General features: G+C 42.1%; 1 protein-coding gene across 1 annotated transcript in view; it reads left to right on the top strand.

The window, feature by feature from the left end:
* Positions 1-17203, top strand: part of BEGAIN (brain enriched guanylate kinase associated) — a 149056-nt gene that overhangs the window by 123833 nt on the left and 8020 nt on the right. Inside the window, exon 7 of the mRNA XM_050974833.1 lies at positions 16309-16416. Within this exon, the coding sequence (XP_050830790.1) occupies positions 16309-16416 (108 nt within the window). The remainder of the gene's footprint in view (positions 1-16308; positions 16417-17203) is intronic.

Raw genomic sequence — 17203 nt, 5'->3', positions numbered from 1 at the left:
CCAGTGAAAAAGGGAGGTGCAGATTGCAGTTCCATAGCAGCAGACTGATATCATAGGACTCTTTAAATAATTAATCTAGAAGCTGAGTCACCTGTAGTAGCAACATTTTAGGCTGCTGCATAATTCAGGGGCTTTTGTTCCTATAAAGAATACATTGAGGTTTTCAATTCTAAGCTTCTAACAAGTCCATGGTCACCTGACAGTGACAAACAGTGAAAATGACATGTTGTACAGCTTAAAGATCTCACTGTTTCACTTGCATTTTTCATTTCCATTTCTCCTATAGTCCTCAGACACCCATCCATCCTCATGACAAAGCCCTGAGTAACTTAAGTTATATTTTCCTACAGTGGTCTAAGCCCTGTTCAAGGGCAGCTTTTCTTCTCTCTGAGGCTGGCGTGGGTTAGGTAAACCCTGACAAGGACTTCCCAGGGAAGACTGGACAGACTCATGTGTCCATTCAAAGCAGAGCACCACCACAGCTCAAAGGTCTCACAAGATGCCAAGCCCAAGGACTAGGCTGCTCTGGTGATGACCTTCAGCCACATGGAGCACTGAGAAACCTCCAGGGTGGTTCTTCCAGAGCCAGGACATGCAGGACACGTGTCAGCCTCAGCCCTCTCCAGCTGGGCAACAATCTCCTCATGAAGTGTCAGCCAGTTTTCTGCAGGTTCTTCTGGCAGTTACTTACCCATAGAAAACAAAATTTGTATTATTAAAGGGCAGGAATTACTGACTGAAATATTTATGACATGAGCTGTATGGATCAGATGAGTGATCACAGTGGTCTTCTTGCTGGTATAGAAAAACTATTAAAAAAACAAGTTGTTGTGACTGAGTTGGCTAAATTATTTATGAATGCCTGGATCTTCACACAGGCAGATCTGGAGAACCTAAAATCTGCCATGGCATCTCCTGCCAGCTCTTAAACTGCATCTTTGTTAGCTATCAAACAGAAATTAAGACATTGCTTAGAATCAACCTTCTGTATCTAATCTGCTGGAAAATATGGAGTTTGAAATCCTGCCAGAGTGGTAGGAAGTGTTTCTGTACCTTCCAGTAGTGCCTAGTTTTAGCACCAAAACCAGTTAGCACAGGCTGTGATGAGGTTTAAATAGTATAACTCTTCTATTGCCTTCAATGAAAGCAGTTTTTTCCTCCTACCTATGTCGATTAAAATATACTTCAAAAAATTTCAAATATCTATATTGAGTTATATTTTCCTACAGTAGTTTAAGATGAACTGAGAGAGAACCAAACTGTTTTGCTGATGACTTTACACATTCACTGGAGCTAGATTCTGGACCACACCAGGAGGTCTCCTTACCACAGCAGGCTGCAGAAGAAGATTTTGAAAAGTTTTTATTCAGAATGAACAGCATCTCCTTATCTCTTTATACAGCTCTTATGACTTCTGATGAGCCTAGTGCAGAGGCATCCAACATCACTTTTTAGCTGTCATGCTACCTGAAGTTTGACCTCTTACTCACCCAAATCTACTCATGGATGGGGAAATTATTAATTCTCTCATTTTGGAGTGGCAGAACAGAAAGGATATTTGCTAAGATTCAAAGATGGAGCTAAAAATTGGGATAAAAGAACCATTTTAACAATCAGAGATTTTGTCTAAAGGCTTGACATAAATTTCTTATCACTACTGAGAATCAATACAGCTCTTCAGTGTCCATACACATTAGCACACTTCTCTCAATAAATAAACCTCAGAAACTGAAAAGCAAATTATATCTGCACTCTTCAAGCATAAGATGTTTTGACAGGAAGCATTAAGAAAAGGACCAGTAAATTAGATGTCAATTCTGAAGACAACTAGTACGTGCAATGTACTACATTGTGTAGAGGATAAATTCAAACAGAACAATGTGTAAATACAAGGAAAACAAAAGCCAATAAACCAAGGCATAAACAAAAGTCATAAACAAATAGCTGAGGACAAAAATCAGACTAACTAGATTAAAAGTTTCACTGAATTTAAAGTTGTGTTCCTGGAAATACTTTTGAACAGTGAGATGGCAGGAACCAGAAGACAATCAACAGGACCAGAAGGATAAGGGCTTTTGTAGAGGGGGGCATTTGGGTCTGGCTTCTAATCTTCAGTTTTGTAGGGTCTATTCACTGTCAAATACTTCTCATTTCATCCTCAACTATGATTAACAAGAGTCTCTAAAGTTCTTTCCTAAGATCAAATCTCTAAGGGTTAAACAGTGTGTTCACAACTCTGAGTCCATTCTTTTTCCTCCCTCTTCTGACAGGTTCAGGGCCCTAACATCCTGCCCAATACTTATATTTTCCATAAACCAGTAAAGCTGTATTCTTCACAGTGCAAGAGTACTTGGTTAAGGCATTAAATCTCATTTTCTTAATGGCAGAGAACAGTTTACCTACCAGGCTCCCAGGGCTTTTTGTATTCTTTTGGCAGGAAGGAAATAGTTGTCAAATTATTTCAGTGCCCATGACTGAAAGATCATCCCCTAAAGAAGTGGAAAATAAATCCAAATTACCAAAAGAGAGAAAAAATAATTAATTTTAATATTGTGTGATTGCCAAGAAGATTTGTGGCTTTCATTTTGTTTTGGGGTTTGGGTTTTGCTTTGCTCTGTTTCTGAAGAGTTGTCTCTGAAAGTAAATGAATTGGTTATAAGCAGCAACCAACTTTCAAATCAATGGCACCTGACAGACACCACAGTTAAGGAAAGAAATCAAGGGTGCCAAAATTAGAGAAGTTCATAGTGGACAGTTTTAATCTCTGATGTTTTTCAGAAGAAAAATTCCAAATTTTCTAATTTCCAAATCTCTCTATGCAGCACCCAGAGATTTACTAAATGCTTCGGCTGTTGGGGTACCTCCAACCTCAGGGACAATTGTTCTGGGCAAAGATTCCCCATATTGTCCCTCTGGCTCTGTGCAGTCCAAACGTGCAGCAGCTCCCTCCTGAGTGTACAGTAGCTTTAATCTGCTCCTTGCTCCAGGTTTGCAAGGAAATGCCTCATGCTGACCTCACCGGGCTGTTCCATGGCACTTCAAGTTCCTGCCTTGCCACATGAGCCAGAAAACAGATGAGCACCTTTCCCTCCTCACTTGGCTGCCCTTGGTGGAAGGCAGAGCCCTTGTGCCACTCTTTGCTTTAGGGCTGAACTTTTTTTTTACTACAGATTGCAACCCAACTTCCAAATTCAATGGAACCTACAGACAATGCTAATTAATGTGTCAGCGAACACTTGCAAAATCCTGCTTATAAAAAACAGGAGCCTACATGAATTTCCACCTAAGATTCATAAAAGAACCAGCTGGACAGATTCCCAGCTTCCTACTCCAAACTAAATTAGAAATACATTCTCATGTGTTAAGCTGATGTTAATTTTAAATGAGATTCTGAATGTAGAGATTATTCTGAACCAACTGTAGCAACATCCAAGAGGTCAAGCATAGAATGGGGCAAATAGAGGTTGTAGAAAACACAAACTCACTCTTTATGTTGTTCTGCTACTGGAAAATTAAATCAGAAGATAAAAAGTAATGGAAGTCAATGTATTTTTAGGAAAAATCATTAAGTGAACCACAATTTCTTTTGTAAAGGCAATTGAGTAGATATATTTGGATAGTAAGAATTGACAAGTACCACTTCATATGATTGTGATTACTAAATAAACATGATACAATCCCGAAAGCAGAAGGGTTGCAGTAAAAGTCACCTCAAAAAGTGGCAGGCACTGTGATATTTCCATTTAAAAGAGTCTGTTGAGAGGGCAGGATCAGGACAGCTCAGTGACTGGCACAGGTCTCAGCACAAACCTGTTTTCAAGAGTGTCCTAAAAGTAAACACAAAATTATTGCTGATAAAATGAGATTAAAGAGATTAGCAATGTTGTTGAATATTGATAAGCAAATTAATTCAAATGACCAGTGTCTTCCAAAAGACATTCCCATTAAGTAAAAAGATGTTTTTCCCTAGACACTTTAAAGTATAAATCTGTGAGGGTGCTTTGCAGATCATAATGCAAAAAATTGAAAGAAATAAGTAAAGGGCTTAATGAAATAAATAAATGGGCCGTGCTCTGGAAAGGAGGGACTCAGGAAAGGTCACTGGCTCTGAAAGTCAGGCTGGTTGAACAACTCCACATGGGCACCCAGCAGCAAGCCATGACAGAAATAACAAAAGTAGTATTTGGATAACCATGACAGAAGTGAATTGAGCAGAATGATAATTTTGCCACGGTTTCAGACAAAAGAAAGTCTGGTTTGAAGACAGTGGTTGAAGTTATTGACAATTTTTTAGAGGGCTTGTAAAATCCTTCAAGTTGTTCGAAAATTGGAAAGACTGAGAAGTAAAGAAGCTGCCTCAGCAAGAGACTCGGGCAGATCTCATGCTCAGTGCAGTGGAGAAATAAAACTGTCTAATATAAATGTCTTCACAGAGAGAAAATGCTAAATATCAGACAGCTTTTTAATCAGACAAAACAAGAGGTGCACTCAGGATCCAGACCTGTTCAAAGGGAGAAAGCTGTTAGCACATGAAGAGACACAGAGCTCCTGGTATCCAGGGAAATAGCATATTCTTCATTTCTTGAGGTCTTCCCATCAAAGGGGTCATTACAATCAACTCACTGAAAGCCTGTCTCAGCTAGAGTCACATTAGCTGCAAAATCTCTTCATGCTGCTCTTCCCTGGGGCAGTTGCAGGCCCAGAAAAGCAAACTTCCCATGAATTACTAGATTTATGTCTTGGGAGGTATGGATTCAGTCCTTGCCTCTGCCAAACATGATTTGTGTGTCATTGAGCTAGTTACTCAAAGCAAACTGCATTTTACCTCCTTTTAGATATCTACATGCTAGATGTTAATTTTGAACGTGTATGTCTAAAGCATTTTTATCCTCAGCATCTTTATCAGCCAGTGGAGAGAAGCAGGCACCATTGGAGAGCTGCTCCTCCAAGAAAAAATCACCATGCAATGAGGAATTTCATGCTTTGAAGAAATCTGTATGCTGATTGAATGAAGGCAGGAAGGTGGCTGGCTCAGACCTGGGCAAGGACACCTCTGACATATAAATAAGGGAAGGTTTGCTTTAGCCTCTTCTCAAGAGGATAGTAATATTTCTAAGCTGCTGTGAAAAGAACACCTGAGAGACTTAATATTATTAGGAAATATATGAATACCTATAATAAATGGAATTAAGAAATCATAGTGTTCAAATTTTTGCCAGGCTCCAGGGCAAAAGAAAACTGAATCTTGGGATGTCATTGGAAAATACTTAAATTGTGAGCCAGATCTCTGAATGCCATGGAGAAATACTGAGGATATGGAATCCATGTACACTTTTCTTAATGGAAAATATAGTTTAAAATATCTCTTTCCCAAAGGGCTTTTCAATTTTGAAGGGTCAGCCTGGTTTTCAGGATGGCCAAAGTTGTGCCAGCACAGCTGATGGGGCCATGAACTGCTATGTGGCAGCAAAGGCCTTTTAAACCAGATTCACCACTGAAAAAAGAAAGGTTGTGGAGTTACAGTACAAGTCAGGATAGTTAGGGAGGTGAATGAAATTTCAGCAAAGCTCTGAAGTGGCACAGGAGATGAGTGCTGATTCAAGACAGGTGCTCTTAGGACATGGAACAAAGGTTGTGACATTTCTCTTGATCAAAAGGCAATCTCTCCCATCTACACAAACTCTGGGAGCAACAGCTGAAATGACCATCCTGAATAGCAGCACAAGAAACACACTGCAGTGAGCTTCCTATCTGCTTGTTCACAAAACATATCCATCTTTAATTTTCCTTGGATTTGATCCCAGCAGTCAGATGGGAAGGAAGTGCTGTGCTTCCCTAATAGTAAAACTTAATCAGTTACAGCAAGCAATCCCTCCTGCAGCCTTGGCTTCTGCCAGGAGAGTTTACTCCTCCAGCACTGAGCAGAAACAGGGTCCTCACTGTGGGGATCAAAGGTGGCTCTGTCCAGCAGAGCCTCCTGTGACCACAGCCTGCAGCAAGCACCCCTGCAGCTCTCTGGCACAGTCCCACCTGTCCCTCCCTGCAGGGCTCCTCAGCAATTCCAAAGAGCCACAATCAAATTCATAATAAAAATAACTGCAACACCAACTCCCCAAACTGCATTAAGATACAAAGACTTGAGTAACCTACTAGCAGGGTTGGAAGCAAAATTCTGTCATTTTCCAAGGGCTTTGCATAGTAGCTGCTTCCTTTTCTATGTTTCTTTCTTCTTTTTTTTTTTAATAGTTATTTAATGTAGTCATTATACTTGGTTATGGCAGTTTGAATTGGGATGCTGCCAAAAGACACTATTTAACAGGGTCTGAGGGGCTGGATATTTGAACAGAGTATTTTATTTTAATGGATCTCTCCTGCTTTGCCTTCAAAAGAGCTTATAGGGATTTTCTCAAAATGTTCTCAAGGATTTGGGGTTGATTAGGGTGGGGGGGAAACACCAAACCTTAAATACCTTTACCCAACATGAGATTTTACAAAGTAAATAGCAGATATATATTTTAATAATAATAATAATAAAAAAAAAAAAAAAAAGGAGAGGCTAATTCACACAGAAAAGACACAAGTACATTATGTTCATTCCCTGTACTACACTTACAATTTTTCAGACAGCTTACCAAATCTCCCCAGTCAATATCCCAGGGGATGTTCCAATGTATATTAAACTGATACAAGAGATTAGGGGAACAAGATATAAAGACATGCACACATTGGACATGGACTTCTGTAGAAAGATCAAAATCCACAGGAGGAAGATCCCAGGATGTGGAGGGATGAGGAGAGAGAAGCCTGGGGCACAGCAGTGATGCAGCAATAACAGCAGGTTTGCCCCTGTGAGCAGCTCTGGGGGGAGGGCAGAGCTGCTGGGCTGGCTCTGGGCTGTGCAGGGTCCAAGCAGGGCTTGGGCACAAATCCAGCTCATCACAGCTCTTCACTGCAAGAACACATTCTGTGCACTCAGGTGCAAGGATGGACCCAGAGAGGAAAAGTCAGCCTTGCCACAGGACTGTGACATAGCAGAGAAAAATCTTCTGAGAGAGAAATACTTCAGCTCCTGAGAGAGCATTTAGATAAACCATTCCTTTAGTCACAGGGGGAAGGAAGGGTCTTGAAGTTTTCTTCAACATAACTAATTATCAAAAGAAAGTGTCAAAGGTGACAGGAAATGTGAATTTCAAAACTCCTAGAGAAGAACAAATTATTAAAGAGTAAAGTACTGTAAATAATCTAGCCCTTACTATTTTTATTTGGTTGGGAAATTGTCCTTGTTTAGGTAGTCAACTCTAATTAGAATTCACTTGCATATTAAAATAATCCGCAATTAATATGAATGAATATTCCAAAATTCAGAATAAGACATTTTTCCTCCTAGGTCCTTTTACTTCTTTGCTCCTAGAAATTAATGCCACCTCCTCTCTCTAGACCATCTAAGTAGTTCATTTAAGAAGTATCCAGTCTCCAGTAACTTCTGCATTTCCACAGAGGAGCCTTCATGCCTGGAAAGGATGAGTGTCAGGCAATCAGACCTCAGAGTGACAGCTTCAAGCCACAAGGCTGAAGAGCCCACCTTGTGTGGCCTGCTGCAGAGTAACTTCTCCTTTTCTACCCATTCACACAACTTCTTTTTCTTTTTATAAAATGTTTTGCTCCTTACCAGTAACTCCGCTGAAGTCTCCATTCCTTTCATTTCACTACAACCATGTAATTGTTTTAAATTATTTTTCTGAGCTCCTAGAAGGAGTTGAAAAATAAAATTTAAAAAAACAATTTAGCTGTGGGCAAGGACAGACAATCCAGTCTCTTCCTGAGCCAACCCAAGAGTCATACATCTGTCACTTCCTTTTATCCCATGTGTTCATCATAAGAAAGGCCTGTCACATTGGAATAATCTTCTTGCCACTATCTTCTTTATGTGGAAGAACTCCAACATGACATAGATTTTTGCAGTAGGTAAAGCCTAAGGCAAAAGATACATCAACAACATATTTTCTCTGACCTGCCCATAAAAATGAGTATTTTCAAATCCATGGTGCCACACATTTGTCTCTGAAGAATGCAGCCTTGCCTGCAACCTTGGCAGCTTGGCAACAGAAAATCACTTTAAATAAATATCTAATATTCTGTAGGATAAATATAATGAATTAGTCATTGCTCCTTACCATAATGTAGCAGAATTCCTGAAAGCCAGGCTCTATTAGCATTTGGAAGAGGTATTGAGACAAGGATGGGTGTCCTGGGGATTACTGCAGTGGGAGGCAAAGATGAGGCAGTGGTAGATGATGAAGTGCAATCAGGATGCTGCCACAGCCTCTACATCCCTACACATTCCTGGGGTTTTGTTTGTAACTTGATAAAGAATTACCTCATAAATCTGCTAAACATTTGGCTCTTTTCCTCTATTGCTTGTAATGATGCATGTTCTTAAATAGACTTGTGGGTTCAGTGAATCTGTAAGTGAACAGCTCCTTTGGATACTCATTTTACTGTTAAACCAAAATAAGATTGTTGTGCAGAGAAGTAAAACTAAAAATTTAATGTGTATTAAATGTTGCTTTCATGCTGCAATTACCAGCACCAAATCCTGCACCCCAAGGATCATGTAGTGAACTGGTATCTGTTGATACAATCTCATTATTCATTGAAAAGTCTTTCATTATCATTTGCTCTTCTGATCTTGTCAGTTCACTTTTTTTATTACAGTTCCTGCCCATGGGTGCAGTGAGTGTGAGTAGGGGATATCCACTGCTCTTCACTGGCAGATAAACTCACACAGAGCAGCCATAAACAGGCACATCTGCCTGCACATCATCTGCCATGAAAACATGAAGATCTGAAGAGCAGAAACTAACATGGTTAAAATCAGGAATTACTGCAGAGAATATCCAGTAATTCCTGCAAATCTAAACCATCTTTTGCTTCTTTATGAGCCAATTGATAAAACAAGTTATGCAGATGGTCTGCAGGGAAGTACAGCAAATAGAGCAGCTGTTAACTTTCAGAGTTACACACGGAAAAAAGGTTTTATTTCCACCACATTTTTCATTCTTGTTTTCTTTACCTTGCTGGCTATAACCCTGGCCTAGCCAGGCCCAGAACCACATATCTTTCTCTTTAAGACTCAGCTTAAGAGGTCCCTTGGTTTCAGCACTGCCTTGCTCAGCTGAGACTGTGACACACCTGCATGGGAGGAAGAGTTTCTTTCACCTAAACTTGAAATAATCCACATTAATACCCTCTGCAACACTGAAAAGTTTCCAGACCTGGTGGGAGAGACCATTGCATAATCTCCCAATCTTCCATTCCACAAAGAATGGTTGTTGTTATTAATTTCTCACCAGAACACAAGATATGTACTGACAGATGCTATAAAACAAATTCATCCTCACTCATCACTGAAGTGCTGTCATTGAACTATCACTGGGAATGCACAGAGCATCTGGGGGCCCTTTCTTCATGGTAGATAACACACTCATGGCCTCCATGATTGCTGTAATTATCAGTAATAACTAGATATTGCATCACTGACTCCAGAACACAGGAATTCACACACACCAAGTCAAATCTGGGATCTGTTTGAAGTCTTGATGGAATGCCAGGGAAAAACATAAGTGAACTTCCATGCATACTTGTTCTCAATTTTATTAGGAGCTAGAGGTGTAATAATTGTTTATTAGACTATCTCCTCATAAAAATAAGAGTATTTACTTACATGCAAATATCAGCATTTGCTAATAACAGAAATTTAAACTATCATATCATAACCACCCTAGTGATGCCAGCAGCCCAGTGAGATGTGGTAGCCATACATTACAGAACTCACAGAAGGACAGAATGGTTGAGGTTTGAAGGGATATCTGGGCACCATCTGCCTCAAACTCCCTGCTCCAACACCTACAGCAGGTCATCAAGGACCATGCTCAGACAGTTTTTTAATATTTCCAGGAATGGAAGCTCCACAGTCTCTCTGGGCAACCCTTTTCAGTGTCCAGTCAGCCCCAACAGTTTAAGTTTTCTATATTCAGATGGCACTGCTGAAGTTTCATGTGTTGTGCCACTGGTACTACGCCCATTGCTTCTTGTCCTGTCACAGGGCACCTCTGAAGAGAGCCTGGCTCTGTTCTCTTTGCACCATCCCTTTGGATATTTATCCACATTTGACAAGATCCCACTCAAGCTGTGTTTTCTCCAGTCTAAACTGTCCCAGCTCTCTCAGTCTTTCCTCAGAACAGAGATGCTCCAATACTTTAATTGTCTTCCTGGCTGTTTCTAAGACTCCCTCCAGCAACCATAGACTCCCTCCAGCATGGCCATAGATTATCCCCAGTATGGCCTTAGACTCCCTCCAGTATGGCCATAGACTCTCTCCAGTGTGGCCATAGACTCTCTCCAGTGTGGCCATAGACTCTCTCCAGTGTGGCCATAGACTCTCTCCAGTATGGCCATAGACTCTCCCCAGTATGGCCATAGACTCTCCCCAGTACAGCCATAGACTCCCTCCAGTATGGCCATAGACTCTCCCCAGTATGGCCACAGACTCTCTCCAGTACAGCCATAGACTCCCTCCAGTATGGCCATAGACTCCCCCCAGTATGGCCTTAGACTCTCTCCAGTACAGCCATAGACTCTCCCCAGTATGGCCATAGACTCTCCCCAGTATGGCCATAGACTCTCTCCAGTACAGCCATAGACTCTCTCCAGTACGGCCATAGACTCTCTCCAGTACAGCCATAGACTCTCTCCAGTACGGCCATAGACTCTCTCCAGTACAGCCATAGACTCTCCCCAGTATGGCCATAGACTCTCCCCAGTATGGCCATAGACTCTCTCCAGTACAGCCATAGACTCTCCCCAGTACAGCCATAGACTCTCCCCAGTATGGCCATAGACTCTCCCCAGTATGGCCATAGACTCTCTCCAGTACAGCCATAGACTCTCTCCAGTATGGCCATAGACTCTCCCCAGTATGGCCATAGACTCTCTCCAGTACAGCCATAGACTCTCCCCAGTACAGCCATAGACTCTCCCCAGTACAGCCATAGACTCTCCCCAGTATGGCCATAGACTCTCTCCAGTACAGCCATAGACTCTCCCCAGTAAGTCTTTATGCACCTGTGCTGAGACCTGAGCTGGACACAGAGCTCTGGGTGTGGCCACAGCAATGCTGAAGGGAAGACTCATCTCCCCCAGCTTGCTGCCAGCACTGCCTAATGCAGCCCAGGGTAACCTTTGGCATTCTTTCCAGCCAGGAAACACACTGGTGGCTTGTGCTCAGCTTGGCTTCTACCAGGACCTCCCAATCCTTTCTGAATAGCTGCATGATATGCTGGGTGGTCCCAGGCATGCATTGGTGCAAGGGGTTGTTCTTCCCAGGTGCAGAATTTTGCACCACTCCTTGTTGAAATGAGGTTCCTGTCAGGCCATTTCTCCAGCCTGTGAGGACCCTGGGGAGGGCAGCACCACCCACTGCTGTACCCACCACTCCTCCCAGTTGTCATCTTCAGTTGCTCAGTTCTGTCCTTCATTAGATGATTTCAATGAGGTTATAAAATATCACCAGAAAACATAGAGAGTTTGTTTTGAAAGTATTTCCCCACTGGTATAATCAGCACTCGTTTTCTGACTACAATCCACAAGACAGTCCACTCTCTGCATTTCCTAGCAGATACCTCAAAGCATGAGCAGTGAAAAGATTGTGACTGCTGGTCTAGGAGAAATGTACTGAGTTAACAGTGTTGCACTGGTCCACAAAGGTGGGGAATTTCTCCTGTCAGAGTGTTATGTTCCTCCTGGACAAGTAGAGTAGTAGAGAAAAAAGGGAACAAAATTCTGCCTGCATTCCTCATCCAAAACCACTGTAGCAAGCCTCTGTCAAGGCATTCAGGATGGGATACCAGTATCACTCTGGTGGTATTTGTAACAGAAAAAGTCTCTCCCTCTCTTTCTGTCTGTCATTTGGGCACTACTTATTAAGAAGTATTCCCAAAGGAATACTGCTGGCCACTAACACCTGGCTGGTCACTACAGCCATTACATTATTGTCACTGTAGCATTGAAATTGCACCCACAGAAATGTTCCTCACCGGAATGTCAAGATTTACTTTGCCATGTTTGAAAAGTCTGACATTTCCACAGATCAGCACTTCCCATTTGCAAACCTGAGGCTGCTTTCCAAAGGACTCCACACACCAGAGCTCCCACAGGACAGCAGAGACCACAGGAGGCAGCCAAGCCTTGACACTGCTTAGGGTAGGACACCCTCCAGCTGCTGGAAAGCAATGAAGGGAGGCTGAAAGATTACCAGAGAGGGAGAACTTTTAGCCTGCCCATTTCTGCTGAAGGACTACAGCAGTAACCTTTATGGATCCACTAATATGCAAGATAAGCAGAACTTTTCATCCAGCTTTTGTTACTTTTAAAAATACACTTATCTATTAGTTATTTCATGTTGAATTAACCTAGCAAAGTTCTCTTCACCCCACTTATATCACAGATTTTAGATGTAGGGATTAGATGGCACCAAACACTTTTGAAAGCATCAACTTATATTTTTATGGGTCTTTAAATATATGAGGGATGTTTTCACTGTGATAGATGCAAATTATAAAAAAGACACGAAGGTTCCAGACAGAGATTATATATTTTATCATAGAATTTGGTTCATTTGTGAAGAACAGATATTCAATCCATTCCTCAGATCTGGTAAGGATGCACTGAGGGTCATGCTAAATCCAGGATGGGAGCAAGGTGCCCTCAGCCCTGGCGCTGTGACTGCTGGATTCACCCAGCAGAGCAAATCTGATCTGACTCAGATGTGGGCACATGAGCGTAGTTCTCTTGTGTTAGTCAGACACTACAGAGCTGTGTTCTCGTGTCCTGGCTCTGTGTCAAGGGATGAGGGGGGCAGAAGATGCACAGAGCTGACTCAACAGAGATTTCTGAGCAAGGATCCACCAGCCACTCCGCCCACTGCAGTCTGTAGCTCTGGCATTTTGGAGTGGACTTCAGGAAAGCTCAGCCCAGCTGCAAGCTATTGGCATATCAATAACACCCCTGAATTAATTCACTACTGAGTTTTGAGAGATTGGATATGAGCACCTGCAGAGCAGAGAGCAGTGCCAAAAGGAGGGAGGAGGGGTCACAAGCCTTATGGTGGAGTAGGAGGACCAAGCTTCTATAAGCTACCAGAAATAGAGGGATCTGCCAAAAGTGGTTACAAGTAAAATAAGCATTTACATTTGTAACTCATGATCATAGCATTGATATTATGATTCCCATCCTCCTTTCATGCCTCTCTGACAATCTGATGCTGACAATGGTTGCTTGACTGCAAGTGGAGAGGTCAAAGTTGCAGCCCCCAGTGACCAGCAATCCTTCTAAAGCAGTGATCCAACACTACCATCCTGTCCCTTCCAGCTGCACTGCTCTCCCATAGGTGGTGTCAGGGTTAAGCCTTTGTCCCCTTGTGGCCAGCACTGCTCCACAATAATGTCTGGCTGAAGCCCTGAACCTCCAAAGATGGACACACAGTGCATGGCCAGTATGCCAAAGGATTGCAGTGTCCTGCCCACCTTTAGGCTACCTCATTTTGCCCCATTGGAACAGACTCTTTGCTCTTGCCAGTGACACTGATTTCAGATGAAAGATGTGATTAACAGTGGTGGAGAAGACTGGGACTGGCCTTTCCTTCTCACTCTCTCTTCTCCACAGCACTGCTGAGGTGTTTATTACCTTGGTGTCCACCTGCTGACCTGTACAGCATAAATCTGAACTGGGGCAAGTTTTACAGTTCAATAAATATAGAATACTTTTTCAAGTCACACTTGAGCAGATAAAAAGCCTGGGAAACATCATCCAAATGTTATCATAAGTGAAATAAAATGAAATCATAATTCAGCCAGATTCAGCATTACTCAAATGCAGTGGAAAGTAGTGCTTCCAATGCCTGAATATGCTGCCTTATTAGTTTCTCTCCTGAAAACTATAAATCCTCGATCAGATATTCTCTCCTGAACTGCAAAATAGAATGAGTAAAGTTCAATTTGGCTAGGCAAGAGCAACAGTTACTGAGATCAGAGAGATTTAGAGCAACGGAGTTCAACAAATCAGCTGTCCTGGTATGACAACTTGTCATACAAGGACTGATAACGTCTTCCATACAAATGAATATTTGGAAGATGATGTCTGTACTCAGTGGACCTGGATCCTTCAAAAGCATGAAATTACTTCAAAAATTGAGGGGACATATTTTTTGTGGGTACTTAGGTAGTCACTTGTCTACCTCATTACACAGCTAAATACCTCTGAAAATGTAATCTTCAGTCACAGTCCCAAAAGAGACAGATTTTCAGAGGTGCACAGATGGCCAGGAGGTTTACAAAGTGCCTGGTTGTTTAGTTCACTATAAAATCAGTGATAGTTTAGGGTCTCATATAAAACCACGTTGCTCTGCCTAATTAAAAACACAGCCCTGTGTCTGGTTAAAATCACTAAAGTTGGAGCTTTGCAAGCTCTCAGAGCTGCACTTTGGCCTTCCATGAGGAAGTCCCCAGGCAGGAGTGCCTGAGCAATGGGAACAAGGAGGGGAGAGGTGTCAAGCCTGAGCCAGCCTCCAGACCTGGGCTGTCAGGACAGAGGGAACAGACAGTCCACAGAAAACTGACACTAAAATAGGCCAGTCCAGACCTTCACAAAGACACTTCCATCATATCTGCACGGTTTAAAGCAAGCTGTGGGTTTGCTCAGACCATTTGAGAAGGTGTTTTTCTTTAAATAGCAGCTTAGGATGGGAGCTGCCACTTCCAATTCAATCACCCTCCTTTAATACAGGCTGGTGCTTTGCAGCTGGATAATTAACCTTGATATTCATTCGGACTTCAAAACACCCAATTCCCCTTGCTGTCAATTAGCTGACAATGTCAAGTGTGTGTTGAGAGAAGGTTTTTGTGTGACCCTGAAAATATGACTTTTGGGGAATTTCAGTCCTTCACAACTGAAAATAGGAAGTGACATGCACAGAATCACAGAATGGTTGAGGTTGGAAGGGATCACTTCACTTCTAGTGAAGTGGATCTGCTAGATCCACTTGGAGATCTAGTCCAATCTCCCTGCTCAAATAGAGTTCTCTGGAGCACTTTACTTAGAATGGTGTCCAGGGAGATTTTTAGTATCTCCTCAGCCTCTGTAAGCACCCTGCTCCATTGCTCAGCCACCTCACAGCACAGAATTCCTTCCTCATATTCAGGTGAACTTCCCACGTTCCAGTCTCCACCTGTAGCCTCTTGTGCTATTGCTCAGCACCACTGAGACTGAGAATTTGTCACTGGATGGAGTTCACTAAACAAAACAGATGTGTATTAGGGTTTGCCCCACCTTCTCTTCTTATGGCAATGTACCTTTCTAAAAGACCCTCGAGATGCTTTTCAAACCTTCTTGTTGCAGCTCTGAGTGCACAGAAGATGATCTTCATCTCAGAGCACCTAGAAGCTGCCATACTTTTTAATACCAGTGTAAGGCTGGAGGCAGGGTTATAAATGACTGGTACCCAATGATTTTTCAAATGAAAAGCAGTACAATAAGCACTGTGTATCAAAATGAAACAAAAGGTGGGAAGGGCCAGTGGCATTTCATTCTTTTCACTGATCTCTTTGCATTTATAATAAAGAGTTACATCCTACTGGTAACAAGATTAAATTAGTGGGCAGAAAGAAATTTGAATCAGACTGTTTTCCTGATATGCCACAGTGGATTTTGTTCTGCTAATGAGTGCTAACCCTGCAATCAGGTAAACATTCACCTTGAGAAATGAACAACCTTAATCAGGGCTTTTAAATCAGCCAGAACAGTCAACAGCTAAAATGAAATTGGCTCAAATACAGCTCCTTTTCTTTTTAAATATTGTTCTTCCTTCCTGATGAGGATGGGAAATGATAGCACAAGTGAAACATTCTAGCAGTAAAAGAGCAACTCCAGTCCCTTCCATGTTAGACCCTGTCCTGTGGCTAGGTAGGGATGTACTGATTGATGCTCAGTGGAATGCTCTTGCACAGGCTAACTGGAGCCTTCTGTGGAGGTTTCTAACATGAGCTCAGTCTGACTTCCATAGTTCTAAAGAACTTTACCTCATCTTCTAAGCTAAATACTGGAGAAAACAAATAAGAGGAGAGGCGGGAAGGAAGAAAAAAAGCGTTGGTCTGTTGTGCTTTCCTCTGGATTTGAGAATGACATCAGCCAGTGGACCTTTACCTGAAATATTCTGACAGTAGAAAAACACTGACTACTCCATTTTCTATGCAGGGTCAACATTACGAAGAGGAAAAACGGGCTTTGAGCCATGAAATAATTGCACTCAATAATCACTTAATAGAAGCCAAGGTGACAATAGATAAGTTGTCAGAAGACAATGTAAGTATTAATTATTCACTTTGAGATTATATTCAAAAACAAATTGGGTCTTGCACTTCCCATGAAACTATAGAATAGTATTTTATATTTGTATAAAATGTAACCTGTCACCTCAACAGTTAAAATTAATGCTTGTTTGTTTGTTCCCATCATTTTGTAACTCCAGCTCTTATGCCATGGGTTGTGGTGAGACTTTTCATTGAAATTTTTTTCTTTACATCTAGCCTGAAACTGATGAAACAATATTCTAAGAGATAGCAATATTCCCACATGGATTTTGCCATCAGAACAGCAAATCGGTGCAAGCACGTGGTCAGAGCTGTTGCAGGGACTTGTGTGGAGTGGGGACTCATCAGAAGGGTTTGAGGCACAGAGGAGAGCCCTGTATTTCCTGCAATTCTTTGATCTTTTGGTCTTTGCTCACCAGAAAGGCCAGCACAAGCCAGCTCTGCTAGCAGCAGGCAGGGCTGACCCAGCCTGTCGCTCAGACCACCCCTGCAGGGAGCAGGAGCCAGGCTTTCCCAGCTGTTCACCTGTAAAAATGGGCCTGTCTCTGTGTGGGACAAAACAGGGAACATCTCTGGAAATTGTCACCCTCCATCTCATTAAACACTGCTGAAAAATGGCATCAGTAGCACAGCTGGCAACAAGCTCATTAAATCCTTCCTGAGACAAACCTACAAAGACAGCAAAGAGAGGAATAGTGCAGGCATTTAGTTCATTATTGTGCCATTCCTTCCACATTTAATAAAAAATTCATCTGCAGAAGACATGTTTCTGTTAGCAC

Source organism: Serinus canaria, chromosome 5, assembly GCF_022539315.1.
Source record: "Serinus canaria isolate serCan28SL12 chromosome 5, serCan2020, whole genome shotgun sequence".
In the NCBI taxonomy this organism is placed as follows: Eukaryota; Metazoa; Chordata; class Aves; order Passeriformes; family Fringillidae; genus Serinus; species Serinus canaria.
This window is presented reverse-complemented; position numbering and strand designations above follow the sequence as displayed.